Raw genomic sequence first — 19,562 nt, forward strand, 5'->3', positions numbered from 1 at the left:
CGAATTTGGATGTTTTGTCTTTATTATTTTTAACTAACTTACTTTTTGAAATCATTTTATTATAAACACACCTTTCAAATACCTTCCCGATAATGGTGGGAATTGTTATGGGTCGAAAATTACACATACTAGAGGGGTCGCCTTTTTAAAAATAGGGCTTCCTACTCCAATTTTGAAAAAATCGGGGGAAACCCCGGATTGTATGGAGTAATTTATGTGTGCTAATGGTTTGGCGGTATATTGAGCAATTTTTTTAATGACCTTTGTCGAGATGCAATCTATTCCGGCACAATTGGTGTTTTTCAATGAGCTAATCACATCCATGACGTCACAATCTAATACAGGGGAGAAACAAAATGTTTCACTTCTGTACATTGTGGTATAATTATTTTTTTTTGAAATGAAGTGGCTTTCGACAGCTATTTTAGCATTTCTTGAATAGAAACTGCTGAAAGCAGTTGCGAGATTATTTCGTTCTCAACAATGTCATCATTTATATTAGATAACATTCTCACATTCAACTTTTTTTCAGGTGTTGATTACATGCATCCGGACTTGAAATACAATTATGTAAGTACTTAGGATCGATATCAAGTTCACTCTCTGTAATGCTTTGCCGTAATCATTAGTGCGGAAATGAGTAACATCATCCTATCCAAGCTAACCCTAAAGTAACCCATAACTTTGGATCACACTCAAATATGTTAGTACGCCGTAAATCATCAATCTGAATTTTGTTTCAGAATTCCAAGGCAAGCTACGACTTCAGCAGTAATGACCCATTTCCATTTCCACGTTATACGGACGACTGGTTCAACAGGTAATTTACATTTAATTACGAAACTGCTACGTGTGGGATATCGGGCAATTTATGAACCGTTTTTTGCAGTCTACAAAGTTATTTTGGATTGAATGTAGCAATTACACTGCAAATAATTTTTTCAGAGATTGATATATTATGGTATTGTTCTGATAAACGTATCAAAAATGAGATATATTTCTTACTGTTTTTTATTGGTATATAACATGTTATATAACCCTATGACAAATGAACAAAGAATCTATTGATGTGTAAAATGGCAAACTGAAAAGTTACTACGTAATGTAAACCACTGAAGTCAGGGACGTATCGCTGGCTATCAGACCATTACATCGAGACCAATATGCATACAGGTCAGGTACGTCAACAGAAACGGCTCTATGTCGGGTAACAGAAAAAGTAGAATATACTTACATAAACAAGGAAGTACTTTTCGTTGCTTTCTTGGACATTGAAGGCGCATTTAACAATACGTCGTTAGAATCAATTATCAAGGCGTCGAGGAGAAGAGGGATCGACAAGACAAGCTGTAGGTGGATGGACTGCATGCTTATACAACCATTATGAAGGAAACAGGCGTAGCACAGGGTTGTCCTCAGCGGGGGTTTTATCCCCTCAGTTATAGAACCTCATAATGGACGAGCTATTATGTCTCCTGGACCACAATGAGTGTAAAGCACTGGGCTATGCAGACGACTTAGTCATCTTAGTCCAGGGTAAATACAATAATATAGTGAAGGAATGCATGCAGCAGGCCCTGCATATTATAACAAGATGAACCGAAGAAGAAGGGCTTAATATAAGCCCATCCAAATCGACCACAGTAGCATTCACCAAGAGGACTAAAACGGAGAGTCTCGGACCTCTAAAACTTCGAGGTGAAAAAATACAAGTGTCGCATGAGGTTAAATATCTGGGAGTAATTCTAGATTTCAAACTGACCTGGAACCAACACTTGGACAGGATAAAAAGGGAAGCGGAGGTAGCACTGACGCTCGCCAGACGCACAAATATGGGGGCTAGAACAAGACATGGTATATTGGCTATACATGATGGTGGTTAAACCCATGATAACATACGCATCTCTGGTCTGGTGGCCAAAGATGAAGCAGGCGACCGCTATCAACAAACTAGGCAAGGTGCAAAGACTTGCATATTTGGGAATGACGGGAGCAATGTGAACACTCCTGAACCTACCTCCTTAACACTTTGTGATAATGGAGGAGGCCAGGATGGGCCAGTTCAGACTAGAAAGCTCACCGAACTACGAAATATCGGACCAAACATAAATTTCGGAACATGAGGAGGAGCACATATTGAAAATGTTTATGGACCAAATGACACCGAAGTACACGTTTAACACAAACTTTGGCCGAAGTCATAAGCCGTGAAGAGTGGAAGACAACTCTTTCCAACATGGTTGGAAAAACACATGGAATACAGATGGATCGAAGACCAAATATGGAACGGGAGCGGAAGTGTATGCTATCTTGCAGTGTGCAAGGATTATTAAATTGAGACCTCAAGAAATGAGCGGATCAATATTTTAACGGGCAGCAAGATCGCACTAGGGACTCTGACAAACCCGAAGGTGACATCAAAACTAGTCTGGGAATGCCATGAAGAACTGAATGAACTTGCAAATAGGAACAAATCAACTTTGTACTGGGTGCCAGGGCATTCAGGAATTACAGGTAATGATAAAGCTGATAAATGCGCTACACACGAATCATCAACTTCATATATAGGTCCTGAACCAGCTCTGGGGGTACCAAAAACATTGGTACGAAACCAGATTAGAATATGGACCAGTTGAAAGCATACAGAGTACCGGACAAAAGTATCTGGCAACAAATACAGTAGAACCTTTATTAGGGAACCGTCCGAGAAAAGAACCGAAGAACTACTTCAATATAGTAGGGATCGGCTCAGAATAAGTACAGGGTTACTAATCGGTCATTGTCCGCTCAGAGGACACCTGAATAAAATGGGGCTGTACAACGGAGACCTCAGCTGCAGATTATGCAACGAAGGGGTAGAAACAGCTCTACATATTTTATGCGAAAGTAAAGCACTGAATCACAGGAGGCAGGCAATATATGGACGTACAAAATTACGTCCAGAAGAATATGACGAACATCCAACACGGAACCTGTACAAACTAGTACAGGGAACGAGACTAATGGAATGGGTGTCATGAGAAGATGGGAGGACAAACGCCATAAGCCCAAGAGGCTGCAGTGTTTTCTGAAGACTTGGACTGAATGGACAAGTCAGACAGCTCCCAAGGGACCAAAAAAAAACTGAAGGTCCAATCAGTCAGTAACCTGTCGTACAGTGGCGTAGCTTGAGGTGGTCAGTAGGTCCTACGGCCCAAGGCGGCATAAGAAAGGGTGTGGCAAGAAGCGCCAATTTATTAATTTGGAGAACAAGAGGCGTACGGAGTGAGAGGGGACCGCGGTAGCTGATTCTTCGACTTGATAGTTTTGATGATGTCAACATGTTTCATATTTGATGATGATATATTATAATAAAACAGTTGTTAGTAAGACCTGATTGGGGAAGGATCCCCTTGTACAACTCCTAAGCAATAAACCTAGTATTTAAGTATTCTGGTGTTTTCCTCAGAGTGTTTCCCTCATAAGGCTACCTCTGAGTCACCCCCCCAAACCGAAGTTGTAACAATATGTAAAAAACAACTCAGATATTCGAAATAGCGTGCGAAAGAGAGATGGCAAATGAGGTGGAGTCGAATGCAGCAGAAGTGGCGGCAACCACACTGTGTCCATCTTAAGATCAACAAATTAAGCCATTCTTGCCATAGGAAACGATATAAATGTTAATATGGATGAATGCGTGAAGGACCTTGCGTTAAAAATATCATGGAGGGATGTGTAAAAAACTTTGCGTTAAAGATACCACGTAAAGTAAATTTTCTATCAATTTTTGTGCAAAGGACAACTCTAGCTTAGGGATTAGATCAGGTTTAATGAAAACAGGTAGACTTATTCCAAGTTCATCGCAATTGCTGTTATAAAATCGTTGAATCCCGTCTGAAGGCGAGGCCCATATTTGGCGTTAATCAACGATTCCCTTAACTTCAAATGCAACGTTAATTTACTAGTCGAGCTCTAACAACCAAGGAGCATCATAATAGATCTGAAAAGGTCTCAGTTAATCAGGCCATGGGCTAGCTCCTCGACAATCTAATCTACTAGTCAAGTTTTTTTTGTTATCTGTGTTAGGAGATTCAAATTGGCTCTAGTTTATGTTAGCGATGGTAGTTTGACCAACCAACGCCGATATAAAATTTGACAAACTAACGTGGGTGTCACATCAATAAGTGTGTCAGTTATTTTTATCAAGTACTCTTCTTAGTTCTTCACATTGTGTCTTCAATGGCGAACCGCCTGCCCGGTACTGATGATGCCCAACAGACTGAAACAGCTGTCTACCGGTGGCTCTTGAGTTGAAATCAAATTGAGAATGATCAGAATGGTACTCATTTATTCATCTTTGGATTCTCATGGGATCCTTTTCCAGCAGCTTGACTACATTGGCCACTTTCGATTTTATATCATTTCTAGAAACACGTGGACGGTTTTCGATGGCATTCCAGGAGAGCCCTCCAAATTTTTGCTAATGCAGTTGTCGCTTTAAAAGATTGGTCAAACCACCAGCGCCAACATAAAAACTTGGCGAGCTAACTTAGGTGGAACACCAATAGGTGATTTCACTTAGGTTTACGTGGACTCATTATGGTTCTTCACATTTTGTCTTCAATCGAGGACTGCCTGCCCTGTACCTGCCCAACAAGCTGAAACAGCTGTCTATCGGTGACTCTTGAGTTGAAATCAAATTGGGAATGATCAGAATAGTTAGGTTAGGTCCAAAGTGGGTTGGTCCCGACCAAATAAACCCAGTTTCTTAACGAAGCCGAATAGTTTGTATGGCGAGTGCTCTTTCAGGTCAGATGGTAAGAGTACCACTATGCCGAACTCTATAAACCTCATTCGGTCCCTGGCGGGGCGGGCACAAAGTATGTGCTCTACTGTTCCATCATTTTCCCAACAGAGGCGACACACAGTCTTCCGACAGTCCGAGTGTTGGCATATGATGATTCAAATGACAGCGACCTGTAAGAAGGCCTGTTAGACATCATTGTTCATCCCTACTGTAGTCCAACAATTGTTCGGTATCAAGCTTCTAAGGGTGAATAAACGCCTTAGAGTGGGCTAATTTTGGAAGATTCTGCCAGAAGTACATAAATCTTCTTGCCATCCAGGTGTTCAGTTTCGTTTGGCAAAGCCTAAAGCGATGCCAATAACAGGTTCTAGTCCGATGGAGCTACTTGCAGCACCCTCCTTTGCAAGGGAGTCAGCACCCTCATTGCCTTCCAGGTCAGTATGGCCAGGAATCCAGACCAGAGAATAATACTCATCAATTCATCCTTTGATTTTCATGGAATTATTATATACATTTAATAAATAACACGGAGCGGCGTATTTCGGGTTGGCCCCAATCGGCGACAACATACGCTACGCCACTGCTGTCGTTTTCATGAATTTTACCCATGAATTGAAAAACAAATAATTGAAAATAATGAAATTTCTATACTTAGCTTTCTTCAGTGGTCGATGTTTGGTAAAGCAATCTTTTTTCGTTTTCAAAACTCAAAATCCAATTCGGAATTTGTTTAGTTTTACCTGTAAATACGTAGTCAGTTATCCGGTCGAAAGGCCAGTACAATGTATAGCTTTTTTTCTCTGATGGAGAAATTGGGAAAAAATGATATTTTTAACTTTTTTCAAGAAACTTTTTTTTTCGCTTGTTATCAACAACTTATCCTCATGTAAAATAACAAAAACCCAAACTTGATATAAAGTTCACATAACAACATAATAATATCTAATACAGAGTATTTCAAAACTTAACATTCTCCCCCCGTATTTATTTGAAAGGATGAGACATAAATACTCTATCTAATTTTCTTACATTTCTAATAAATTTAAAAGACATAATTCAGCTACAGGTCTGCGATAAATACTCCTCTCAACCTGTACGTCCACAACTCATACTCTTTCGTCTCTTCCTGGATAAATTTCCACTATTTTACCTACAGGCCAGTTATTTCTCTGAAGCTTATTATACATCACCACCACTATGTCATTTTTCTTCAGGTTGGCTTTCTCTTCAAACCATTTGGAACTCTTGATGAGAGTTGACAGATATTCCCGAACCCATCTGCTCCAAAAACATTCGGATAATTGCTGTGCAAAATACCATTGCTTTCTCAAATTTTTGTTGGTAAAATCAACAACGATAGGTGACTTGGCAATACTTGATGATCCTGTCAGAAAATGATTAGGTGTGAGGCTTTCATTATCTTCTTGATTGGAGGAAACATATGCGAGAGGTCGACTATTGACTGTATGCTCAGCTTCGGCTAGTGAAGTTTGGAGTACTTCTTGTCGAGGAACCTTTTCCTTTAAAGTGACTCGTACGTAGTGCGTTTTAACGGACCTCAACATCCGTTCCCAGGCTCCTCCAAAGTGAGGACTTGCTGGAGAAATGAATTTCCAATTAATTTCTTGTGCCGCTAAACTTTTGTTTATTAAATCTTCATTCAAATTCTTTAAAGCTTCTTTCAATTCCTTGTGTGCTGAGGTTAAATTAGTACCATTGTCACTCCATATAATTTGGGGCTGTCTCCTTCTCGAAATGAATCTTCTTATTGACAAGATTGCTGAATCGGTGGATAAAGAATCTGCTAATTCGAGATGAATTACTCGAAACGACAGGCACGTAAAAATAACCCCATATCGCTTTTCTCTTCTTCGATCAATGGTTACCATCATGGGACATCGTAGGTTGCAAAGGTTTTCGAGGGGTTTTAGTTCCCCTCACCCTACTTATTTCTGCCACTGACCAGGAGTCCAGCGACCCCATCCGTAAGGCCACATTGGCTTCCCGGATAGGGTCTCCAGTCCCCTGGCCGTTCCCCAATCCGCCACCTGGGGACGCGCCCGATAGGTAGCCCAACCCACTGGTAAATCAGGATGTATGAACCTCAGAACTCGCGCCAGAGAAACGTCAGGAAGAAATTCAAAAAATCCTCGACCCTCAAACCCGTAAAATAGTGACCCTGAAAACCTCGGCCGCAAAAGACTTGACCATTTTGTCATCTTGGAGAAAGTTGCTTCAGAAATAGAATCACTCTGTATGATTATGTAATACTTGAACTCAAGAAGAACACTTTCGTTAGCGAGCCTTGTGTGACTAGAGCTTATCCACCATATTTGAATACTCCTCAAACGAAATCCTCACCAGTTCATCCCTGCTGATGAATATTCCGGCGAGACAAAAATAAATATTTTGATGTTGACATGAGAATGGAATTAGAGCTCATAATCCAATATTGAGTTTAACAAATTATATAAGTTCATATCAAATTTGCATTAGATAATTCTCCACAAACATTGAAAGTAGAGACGTTTACGTATCCATGAATTGTTATAACATATGAAAATTGAAGGGGGTATATTTTTAAGAGGGATTGACTTTTGGACAATAAGGTGAGTGTCTTATTTCAAAACATCGGATGTCCATCATTGACGATGACGGTGTTCCTTGGAAGTGAAATTTTACCTCTATCATATACTAGGAGGTCCAAAAATAAGGTGAATTTTCATTTTTCTGAAAAAATATTTATTTATTCATCAATTTCCATTTTGTCTTCTCCAAAGTAGTCCACCTCAGATATAATACACTTGGGCCAGCGTTTTTCTAATCCTCGAAGCAGGAAAAAAGTTGCAGGGGGCCAAATCCGGTGAATACGGTGGCTGTACGGTGTTATTTTCCGTCAAAAAAATACGAACAAGCAATGATGAGTGAGAAGGTGCCTTATCGTGATACTAAAGAGGTGCATAACTTCAAGATAACACTTTTTATGGACTGTACCAGGTGGAAAATTTTCTGATGTACGGTGATCAAAGAAGACAATGAGCAACATTTCTACATTTCATCAAACTTGGCGTACTTTTTTTTGGTTTTGTCTCTCCTGGGCTCTTCTTGGGACAACTAGACTTTGGTTTCGGTGTCATAACCATATGCCCATGATTCGTCATCAGTTATGACCCTTTTAAGTAAATCTGGATCGCCACCGACGTCATTCAACAATTTCTGAACGATGCACGACGGCTTTTTTGGTCAAAATTCAGTAACTTTGGAAAGAACTTCGCTGCCACACGAAAAAATGGCATGGTATGAGCCCACCCATATGCCGACATCTTTAACAACCTTTCTAATGGTGATTCGACAATTCTCTATAATGATGTTATTCATTTTCTCAACATTTTCATCGGTTGTTGTTGTTGATATGCTGGGGCGACCAAGGCGAGCCTCTTCATCAGTTCGGTCTTCCAGTGTTTAATGTAATATAAATCGATTCGAAATCCCTGAAAGAATCTGTAAAAAATAAATAAAATATATTAATTTTTTTAGTTTTTTAAAACTGTTTCAATTTTTCTAATTTTTTTACATATTCTTTCAGGAATTTCAAATCAATTTATATCATATCAGACAATGGAAGTCAGAACTAATGAAATGCATCACGAAACATTGTCAACCACCTTCAAACCAAGGCGAGAGTCGTCATTTACATCTTCAGGACCTTCTGTGAAAAGCGTGTACTACTTGTAAACATTTTTCTGACTCAGAGTAGAATCACCGTAAGCCACTGTCAACATTTCAAGTATTATCGAGCACTCAATTCCATAATAATATCGTCCTTGTTTCTGTTAAAAATGTTGAATTTTCTCCCCACAGTATATTCCAGTGTCAGTTTCCGTCTCACATCCGGTTTTTGATTCTAGATGGTTCACTGTTCTCGAAATAACTGTACACTACTACATTTGGTGTGTGAAATGAGTTAACTTCGGTGTGATGCAGTCTGTGAACATTGTTTTATGTTCTCTCCTTCACATATTCCGAAATATTCGTCTTACTCGATGGATGAATGAATAAATAAATAGAAAATGAAAATTCAGGTACATTGCCAATCCATTTTCTATCGGTAGAAATCATGTACTACAACAATACTAAATAGAATATGTAACATGGACGTCTTTAAAATTTCTGCAAAGTTTTGTGACTGAATTTCATATATTTTCGTATTATTTCATTTCAGCTCTCCAAAAATGTGAATATCCATACATACAAACCATACAAGCAAACCCATAAGAACCATTAAGTTTGCGCAGGGGCCTCTCAAAAATCAAATAACTTTTTGTTTATTTTTTTATATAACTCACGAAAAGTGCTCCGTCTTTTTGTCCATTTTGAATTCAATTTTAATTCATTATTGATTTCATTTTTTACCCTGGTGTTTTCTGTAGGCATTTTCTTTGTATTCGGTTTTCAATATTCAGACCGCGGTACTGTGTTTGCTTCTGTGCTTGCTAATTTAAAAAATTTTGAATTCATTATATGGTAGTGCAACTATATTAGCAACTATATGATCTATTATTTTTTCCTCTTCTCTATCATTGTTATGATAGTAAATAAGTTGAAGGAGTTATATTTTTAGGAGTGATTAATTTTTTGGGAAAGAAAGTTTTTGGCTTTCTACTACTCCATCTGATACAAAAAAAGGGATGATAGAATCTTCCAAAGAAAGGAAGGAAGTAATCAATTTGAAACTCTATACATCGGTGTATACCAGTGAGGGTGACAGTGTTCTATGTGAGTACAATTTATTACCATTCATTCAAAGTAGAACTCATGTGAATGATATCTGATTCTTATTCCACAACAAATGTTTGAAATACAAACTGAGTAGAGAAAAGTATCTTCTGTATAATTCAGTGTTCATATAGAAGTATTTGTTTCGAAAGAATTATTTTCTTTCGTGTAATTCAATGTTTATATGAAAGTAGCTGTTTCAGGAGGACTTTCTTTCAGTTTGTGTCTGAAGGTTACTTCTTTGCATGATCTACACATTCATGTCTAGAGTTTCAAATTGATTACTTCCTTCCTTTCTTTAGAAGATTCTATCATCCTTTTTTTGTATCAGATGGAGTAGTAGAAAGCCAAAAACTTTCTTTCCCAAAAAAGTAAATAAGTGTTTTTATAATTATTTTCTCACACTCACAGTATAATTTTTGGGAGGGGTGAAAGATAGCCTTTGACTAACCCTTTTCCTTTTATGTATAAATGTATTTTTTATGCTTAATAAACGATATTATTTTCATTATTCTTTTTTTCAACCGTATTTTGCGCTGGTCAAGCTCTATCCCCGAAGCCCCGATACATTCGGAAGGATGCGTCAGCATTATCAACCAATGACAACTCCCCACACCGTGGGGTAAGTCAATACCGTAAGAGTGCCGTAGATGGTTATATAGCACTCTTAGGGCCGCGTTATGTCGATGGATCTAGGCCGAGACCGCATATGCTGGACATGCTGATAGCAAGTGCATTATTATTATTATTATCTATTATTATTTTATTATTTGTGACTTTATCTCGCACCCCCCTTATACGATATTCCCTCAAAACGGCTGGGTGTGCAAGAGAGGAGACGAGTCGTTCGAATGCTCGACAAGCTGATGCAGGAAATTGGTGTTGCTGTGAAATGTCCTCAGAGTAACAATAGTGCATACCGGGATTCAAAATCGGAAAACCTACTCTATTTGAAACAAGTAGCTGAAATTCTCAAAGTAAACACAGTTCGGTTCAACTCAGCAATTTAACAAAATTAAGCAAAAAGACAATTTTCAAATTCATATCACAGGAAATAGAGTCCACATACAGTGCATTTCTTTAATGTCTCCCGCTTTTATTTTTTGAACGGGTCAATTAAAAAAATTGAAATTTGGGATAATGAAATTAATGCATGAATACTTTATTTTGAAGAGAAACTGACAGATGAAACTTTCAAGATGGCGACTGGGCGCTATCTGGAAAAAAAATAAATAGAAAGGGGGGTCTCGTGATATATCATTTTGAAGATCCTGATAAATACTTCACAACCCTAGCATATGAAGTCAATATTTTCAACTACTACAAAATGGCGAAACTTTTAATAATTGCCTGAATACATTGACATTTAACTACATAATATGAGGTAATGAGCTTAGGGTCAGTTCAGAGATGCCCGAATTGGTTGCCTTGAACTTCTTGACATATGAACAGCCTATCCGATATTTCACGCCGAACATTTTCGAACACAGTAACGTCAATATCTCTACAAATATTCATTATTCTCTGCCGTATATCCAATATTGAAGCAGGTTCAGTTTCGTACACCTTTTGCTTCAAATATCCCCATGAAAAAGTCCAAAGGTATCAAACCTGGCGAGCGGGCTGGCCATTCTGTAGGACCTTGACAGCCAATCCAACGACCAGGAAAAGTAGTATCCAAATAGTTTGTTACTTGTCTGGAGCAAAGTGGTGGTGCTCCATCGTGTTGGAATACAATATCCATATCGAATTCATTAGGATTCGCTTCGACGATTTCAGTGATGAGAGGGTAGTTTCCAGGATATTCAAATACAGTTCCACTGATGAATTTCACTAGTTCGGACTTCCATTGTCTACTATATAAAATGATTTGACTGAATGATTTAGGAGTAGTCTTAGATCAATGCACGCGCTGGTCAGATCACATCACAAATGTTAATAACCGTTTAAGAGTCTTGATGCACAGTTTTTATATCCTGAGAGACGTACTTACCAGAAGAAATCTCCTTTTACTTTACAATTCCCTAGCTGAATCTGTAATGACCTACTGTATCACAGCATGGGGTGGGGCCTTCAATACTACACTTGATTCTCTGCAAAAAACACAAAATATTCTTCTAAGAATTATTCTGAAAAAAAATAAACGCTATTCCACTGACATGTTATACCAAGAATCACAGGTCTTGAATATAAAACTGTTATTTACTCACCAGTGTTTAAAAAGAATGTACATCAGACACGAAACATCTAACCAGAGAAAAACTGGAATAACCAGATCCACTAGTAATTTGAATCTCAGTATACAATTTTTCAGAAAATCTTTAACGCAAAGATCTTTCTTTTTCTTCGGCCCTAAATTCTTCAACTGCATTCCGATTGAATTGAAATGTATTCGAAAACTAAAACAATTCAAAAAAGAAACAAAGAAATATATTCTACAATTTTCAAACAAATTTTATAACATAATGAATAATAATTTAGTATGAACCTTACCTTTAAAAACTATCTGTTCTCCTCTGTAACTGACCTTGCTTGAAACGGTTTGGAATCCTCACCATTTGCAACTTATATTATATAATTGTTTGTTATTCTTTAAAAAAAATCATTGAATCTATCATGTTAATTTTTCTACTAATTTTTTTCTCTACTCTTAGTTATTATCATAAAATGTACACTTTTTTAGAAAGTCTATAGATCTAGTACATGGCAGAACAGATAAACATATCTAGGCCAAGTTACTGGATCCGAGACTTTTGAAAAACACGATATATTACATGTAAATATATAAACTGTACTTCAATATATCAATATATCAATATCAATATCAATATCAATATCAATCTCTGGAACAACTAAAAAAGAAGAATTGAAAATGAATAGCTGAAAATAACAATTATATTAAGCAAAATAAACCTGAAATGAAATAATAGTGAAATAAAATACAAGTAGAATAGAACAATTGAACAAAAATAAATAAAAATAAAGAAATAAAAAAAGAAAATAAAAATGAAAAGTTGAGAGATTCCAACCCACGTTAGTTCACGACGTTTCGATTGTTAGTATCTACAATCGTCTTCGGGTGATGACTGGACTAATTCCTCCGAGAGATGACTATTTATAGGTCGTACTTTCACTTATCCGCGCATTCCATTTTCCGCTTCACCGGTTCCGTGGGAGATGACCGTTTGGCGGGAGTTGGCCATTTTTCGCTTGATAATTGGTTTCCATATGTTGCGTTTTTCTACGCTGGCTTGGCTGAATACGTTGTTGAACAACATGTAAGCGGCTTCCTTGAATTTTCTCCTAAACCAATGTTCCTCTCTGTGCAAGATCTCAGCTTGGGACCACTCGATGTTGTGTTGATGAGTCCAAACATGGTCTGCTATTCCTGATTTGCTGGTTTCCCCTCGCTGTGTGTTTTTCTTGTGTTCGGCAATGCGAACATTCAATGGCCTCTTAGTTTCACCAATATAGGATTTTCTGCACTCACAGGGTATCCGGTGAATGCAATTCTTAGAATCGCAGTCCGCGTTTGGTGGCCTGGTTTCCGTGAGGCTGCTACGGATAGTGTTGCCGAATCTGAAACAGGTTCTGATGTTGTACTTGGAACCAATTCTTCTTATCCTCTCCGATAATCCTCTGATGTAGGGAAGTGCAAGCACTGGTTGTGACGGCTTCTCTTCCTTGCGAGGCTCCTGCTGTCTTTTAGCCAAGGTCTTTTCTACCATCGCTTTGGAGTAGCCATTCCGTTGAAGATCATTTTTGATGATGTCTAGTTCCTTCTCGAGACCTTCTTTCGTGTTACAGAGCCCAAAAGCACGGTCTAATAAAGTCTTGACGATTCCTCTTTTAGTTGATTGATGGTGATGATTGATGGATTCGTGCTTCAGATACTGTCCCGTATGAGAGGGTTTTCGGTATACAGATGTTTCCCACTTAGTGTCCTCTTCACCAAAACGTCTAAGAATGGCAATTCGTTGTGGATTTCCTTCTCCATTGTGAAAGTGATGGAAGGTCTCACGCTGTTGATGTGTTTCATTTTATATAGTAGACAATGGAAATCCGAACTAGTGAAATTCATCATGAAACATTGTCAATCACCTTCGAACAAACAGTTCCACTGTTATATTTTGATCAATAGAAGTCCTACAATATGGTTTCCCAATATTTCTGCCCAAACGTTAACTTTTTCTGGATATTGGGTGTGTGTTTCCCGGAAAACGTGAGGGTTGGTGTCACTGCAATAACAGCAATTTCGTCTGTGAATATTGCCGTTTAAAAAAAAGAACATTCGTCACTAAAACAAATATTGTGGAGATAGGTAGGATGCTTTGAAATGGTTTGCGTCATGATTTCGCAGAATTCTGTTCTTCGATCAAGGTCATCTTCAGTTAATTGGTGTACCATTTTCATTTTGTATGGATGATACCTATTCCTATTCAAAAGTCTCCACACAGTAGAAGGAGACACCTTATACAAACATTCGCGACGGAATAAGTAGACTGTTCAGGATTTACTACCATTATTTGCACTTGCTGTTCTTCTGGAATGGACGGATGACCCGGAGGCTTTTTGTTATGTACACTACCAGTAGTTGTGAATTTGGATACAAGTTCCCTCAAATATTTCTACAGATAGGACGATTCGAAAAACGTTCATTGAAAATAATTTTTCGGTCTCGTGAAAGTTACGCGTCGCATCGTAAATAAAAATCGCTTCAATTTTTTGTTTCAATGGACGAGAATTGACCATTTTAGAGATTGTTGACGTTGTACCTTTCTACTAGTAAAACCGAAAACTAAATGAGAATATTCTAACTGAACAATGATGTTCATTGTCCTACTGACATTTTTTGTCGTTTTTATAAATAAAAAATAACTCAACAAACCTTGTCGGGTTGTTGGAATTGCCATATGGCAGATAAACAGGAATATTTCTAGAAATATCAATATTAATGTGTTTGTCTTCAGGAAATTATTAAATAGATTTGTGAAGTATTCGTCAGGAGCTCTAAAATGATGTTCCTTCCCCCCTTTCCATTTAATTTTTTTCCAGTGGCACCCAGTCGCCATCTTGAAAATTTCACTTCAAAATAAAGTATTCATGCATTAATTTCATTATCCCAAATTTCAATTTTTTGAGTTGACCCGTTCAAAAAATAAAAAGGGGGGGGGACATCAAAGAAATGCACTGTATATTGATAATTAACAAAAATTAAATTGAATTTACCTTAAGTATAACAAAAAAATCATGTGTCACTTATGAAATATCCTTCTACTAACATTTAAAAATCAGTCAAAATGAGTATCATGATTTATACATATTGGGTAGAATATTGATTTTTCACATAAATAGAACGGACTTTTAGAGAAAACTAGGCTGGTACGTTGCGGCAGACATCATCAGTCTCCGCTTCGTTGGGTAGCAGAGTACTTGTTGCAAGTATTACCTATTACCATTCCCAAAAAATGTCGGTAGTTTTTTCTTCCATCCAATTTGTTGGCACCTTGGGAAAATAGGGAGGTAAAATAGGGAAATGAGGAAAATGTGGCCTCTAATCGAAATCTCTTCCAAAATTTTTTCCAAAACTAACAAATAACTAAATTTACATGTAGCACGAACCAATGAAAAACAATAATGATGGCCTATTAGGAGCTCCGCCTTTCAATAAGTCAAAAACATACTCTCTGACGTACCAATACGGTTCGATTCCCTCAAAAAAATGCGCCGTTGCCGAACTGTATAATTTGCCCCCGTATTTACATAATTCGAACGATACGGAACAATACTTATCAATCAATTGATAAAAAATTTCACATTTAGACTTCACGTTCATCAGATTGTTGATGTTGCGATGTTAACTTCAAAACGCAAGCGTTTTTTAAATTTTGGATTCAAACATGCTAAAGGCATCCTTTGAATAATCAAAATAGGTTACCAATAGATAAAAAGTGAAGACACGCCTGAGAAAGCTGTTGTAAAGCGAAACACGTGTTGCGTTTTTGTAAAACTGTTCCGGGAAAATCTCACAATGAAGTGTTTCTCGTGTTAGGAATCACATGTTAAAAAATAAGACCTCGTTAGTCCTTAGCTCGCACAAGTTTCTCAACTTCTGAGAGTTGTCGTTCGTATGGGGGCGACAGCTGATTAACGGAAAAACAGATTTTGAACAGATTTTTTAAACAGAATACGTTATGGTTTTGGCCAAATCAATTACAAAAAATAACTTTTCCCACTCATCACTTTCATTCTGAATTCAACCCAAAAACTGAAATGGCACATGCAACCCCTTTTGGGAAGTTATTTACTGTTTATTACCGAATAACGCATCATAATTGGTTAATCATGTACGCCAATATCTGAAAATCGAACTGGAATGTCATCAAAATTCCATCAGCTGCTGATAGCAGTGGCTAATTACGTTTGATCGTGGAATATTATTATTTCGTATTAATTTCTGGTTCATTTCAGATTGATGCTTTATCAAAGGCCCGTATTTTTTCATATTTAGACCACAATATGTCCATCATTAGTGAGAATACATTCAATAAAACTGATGAAATACGTAGAATATCATTTTATTGAAATTATTCCATTCGTTTTTTTCATATTTCTAAATGACTTCCGTATTTGGACTTTGCAGACTTTCAGTTTGAAAATTTTGTTCTTCATTTTTTGAGGTTGACCCGATTCGACTATATGTGACTGTGAAGATCTGGGAATTTGTCAGTTATCGTCCAAACACAATTATGAATACTGTTACGTTTTTCACGAAAATAACCATCAAATCAAACTTTATTACACTACTATACTGACAATACAGCTCAAAAACTCTAAACTCTGACTGAACTTCAGACTAATGGTCAAATGTCTATGGCCTAATTAGCTCACTTCTCACTGCACTTTCCGAACTAGACTGCTTCACCTACGTTTCGGTATAGCTTATATATCTCAAACTCTTTCGAAGCCGATGGAACAAATTTTGAATATACGCGCATCCAAATAGAGCAACAGAGACAGAGAGAGAGATACGAGTGAGGCAGAGCGCAATCTTGACCAATTCGCAGTTAGTCGGCGACGACCATCGTCGGCCGACGCTATTTTTTCAGGGGATAATTTACAGCAATACTAACAATCACTTCATGAAGAAGCTTGGTTTGGAATTTTTTCCCATGTATTTTTTATTTTTTCACATGCATCTCTATTGATTGTTCAACCAATTTCTCGCTTCATGTCTCTTTTGTGTCACAATGATTGGTTTTCTTTGCAAATCAGTGTTCTTACATTTTCTGATTTCATACAACGTTCCCCATTTTTATATCATTTCCTTTTTCAACTACTAATCCAAAAATGTTTTGATATTTTCAATAACTATAATGTTTTCAATATTTCATTATTTTTTTCTATTCCTCCTCAAATATTTTAAATGTATATACACGTTTTCATTCAATATTTGTTTGATGGCATTTGGAGCGGACATTGAGAGTTTATTCGAAGTTGAACTAAATGAATTGATACGAAACGAATAAAAACATGGCGGCCGGAGTCACGAATAGAGACAACAAATTTCGGGTTGGTAGGCCATGGTCGATTGGAACTCATAGTAACAAATGTTTCGCCTGATACTACGGCAGACATCATCAGTGGTATATGCGTTGACTGTGAGAACGAGGATCATACCCCAAAGTCTCAGCGACGACAGACTAGCGACGCAAAATGTCATCGTGATTTTATCCAGGGTTGGAGACCAGCTCCCCTACCCTTTTGGCTGATTGTTGGTCTTGAGAGGGACCAATGGGTTCATGACTGAATTGGTGGCGGCATGAAGTCCTTGGACATCAGTGCCGACCTTCACGGGATACCCCTACCTGGCTGGGGTGGGATGGATGAAAAAGTTATTCATCCATTAACGGGGGACATGAGGGCCTCATTCGACAGAGTGTCGGGGCCTTCTATATCGGGAGGGGTCGTCTACAGCATAATCTGTGGCTTCCCTAACTAACGCTGTGGCTTCCCTAACTAACGACAGACTAGCGAGTTCCTTGCTCCTCGTATTTATGATTTTCTTGGATGGTGGAGGGTATGATAGTGGGGATTGTGGTGGGTGTGATGGTTTGGATGGTTATGGGGGTGGCTTGTCCATGCGAATGCTCACTCTTGATTGTTTCACACTTTTGCTGGGTTGTTGTGATTGGCCGTCGCTGTTAACAAGTAATCTGCTCGTAGAATGTCGATCGGAGTTGTGTTCTAGTTCATTTCTTGCCTTCTTGAGTTTTGGATACCACATTTTGTTGACCCGTGACCTACCTTCGTCTTCTCTGTTGAAATTGTTGAGATGTTCACGAACCTCAATGGCATTCCTATTTGTGCGTGGTAATGCGTTGAATTAAACAGAACACTATTTTCTTCATATTGTAAGTAGTGGTCTGTTTGTGCTAGGACATGTGCTGCGGATTCCTCTGGTTGCATAAGACGGCAGGTTCGCTTGTGTTCTTGTATAATGGTGTTGATGTTGCGTTTGGTAGTTTCGATGTAAACTGAGCCACAAAAACAACAATTTCTGTAAACAAGTCAGTTGCAAAATTGATCAGTTGGTTTGTGAATGGTCTGTGGATGTTATAACCGTTTGAACGGTTAGTGTATCGCCATAAAAGGTAGCGGGAAAGATAAGAAAGTTGTCTGCGTGTATCTTCTAGTATGCTAAGTCGTCCGAATCGAACATCAGTGCCAAAGAACTTGAAACACTTCAAAAATTGAATACTGACAAGGAGATCATCATACTTTTCGTGTATAAAGGCAACGCCTTGCTAGTTTTCAATACCAAGGACTACAAACAGAAAATACTTGATCTTCTGGACCCATTAACCTACAAGAAACTCCAGCGTGACCCTACAATCAATATGCTGAAGAAAATCAACCGACTCATCGAATATTCTTCAATTCCAACTGAAGAAAAGGGCCATCTGCGAAAGACTGAAGGCTCACCACTTAAACTCCTCCTAAGAATGACAAGCCAAACTTTCAACTTTGCCTAATTGTACACGTCATTGGTTCTCTTACTTATCTCCTTGCGAAGTACCTAGCCTACTGCAGCTATATGAAGAAAAAGGAGAATTTCAGTTCATAAAAAAAACAAGTATAGTCGAAGTAACCGATATAGTAATCTTAAAGGTATCGGCGAAGTCAAAGGCCAAAAAAAAAACAATACAAAGGAATTATGCCGCAACGAATTAGTCCACTTGAACTATACTTGGTACCTGCACCTGAATACTACTATGGTTAGTTCCAATGTCGTCCTTTTTTTCACCATTGTACCAGTCAACAAGATGTTGCAGCCGATCAAACGAATTTTCTAGGGGACAAAACATCACAACTACATATTCCCAATAGAATAACTGTTTTTATGAGCAAGTGGATAAAGTCGCCATAGGAAGTTCTCCCACGCTTGTGGTTGCAAATTTCTACATGGGAGTTTTCGAGAAGGAAGATTCAATAAATGTTATGGTGGAATCTAAAAGTTTTAGGTGAACCAACATCGATATATCGTAGTACCTACTTAATCCGTTTTCCAGAAACACACAAACCATTTCCTTTCTCGACAGTGAATATTTTTGCGACTAACAGTCATTGAAAAAATGATTTATTCCCTGCCTCATCTGCATTGGCAATCCTGAACATTATTCAAGGGTGATATTCCCCAAGGAAATGTTGACAACAAAACGACAATATCGTGTTTTTATAACACAAAACCCCGAAAGAAATATTGAATATGTTAATTTTATTGGGCACGGCAATCTCGGCGTTTTCCGTCTGGTTCATTTTTCTTCATTGGAGCGAGGAATCTGATTTATTCTAGAAATGAACAGATCCTCGGATCGGAAAGAATTGAAAAGCTGAGCAGTTAGTATGGTTATTCAGTTCAGGAAAGGTTATATCTTTCCAAATAAATAACGATTACTGGAATTTGACGAAAATACAAAGAAGGAGAATGTGTAACTTG

The 19,562-nt window shown here is 37.9% G+C and overlaps 1 protein-coding gene across 1 annotated transcript in view; it reads left to right on the forward strand.

Annotated features, from left to right (window-relative positions):
* The window catches only part of amon (prohormone processing protease amontillado), a 102,832-nt gene that overhangs the window by 55,834 nt on the left and 27,436 nt on the right, over positions 1 to 19,562 (forward strand). The window contains exons 4-5 of the mRNA XM_074181354.1: positions 533 to 570; positions 744 to 820. Of these exons, the coding sequence (XP_074037455.1) occupies positions 533 to 570; positions 744 to 820 (115 nt within the window). The remainder of the gene's footprint in view (positions 1 to 532; positions 571 to 743; positions 821 to 19,562) is intronic.

The sequence above is a fragment of the Leptinotarsa decemlineata genome, unplaced genomic scaffold, assembly GCF_025532065.1.
Source record: "Leptinotarsa decemlineata unplaced genomic scaffold, Ldec_3_MD MMD2_tig00026307_RagTag_RagTag, whole genome shotgun sequence".
Classification (NCBI taxonomy): Eukaryota; Metazoa; Arthropoda; class Insecta; order Coleoptera; family Chrysomelidae; genus Leptinotarsa; species Leptinotarsa decemlineata.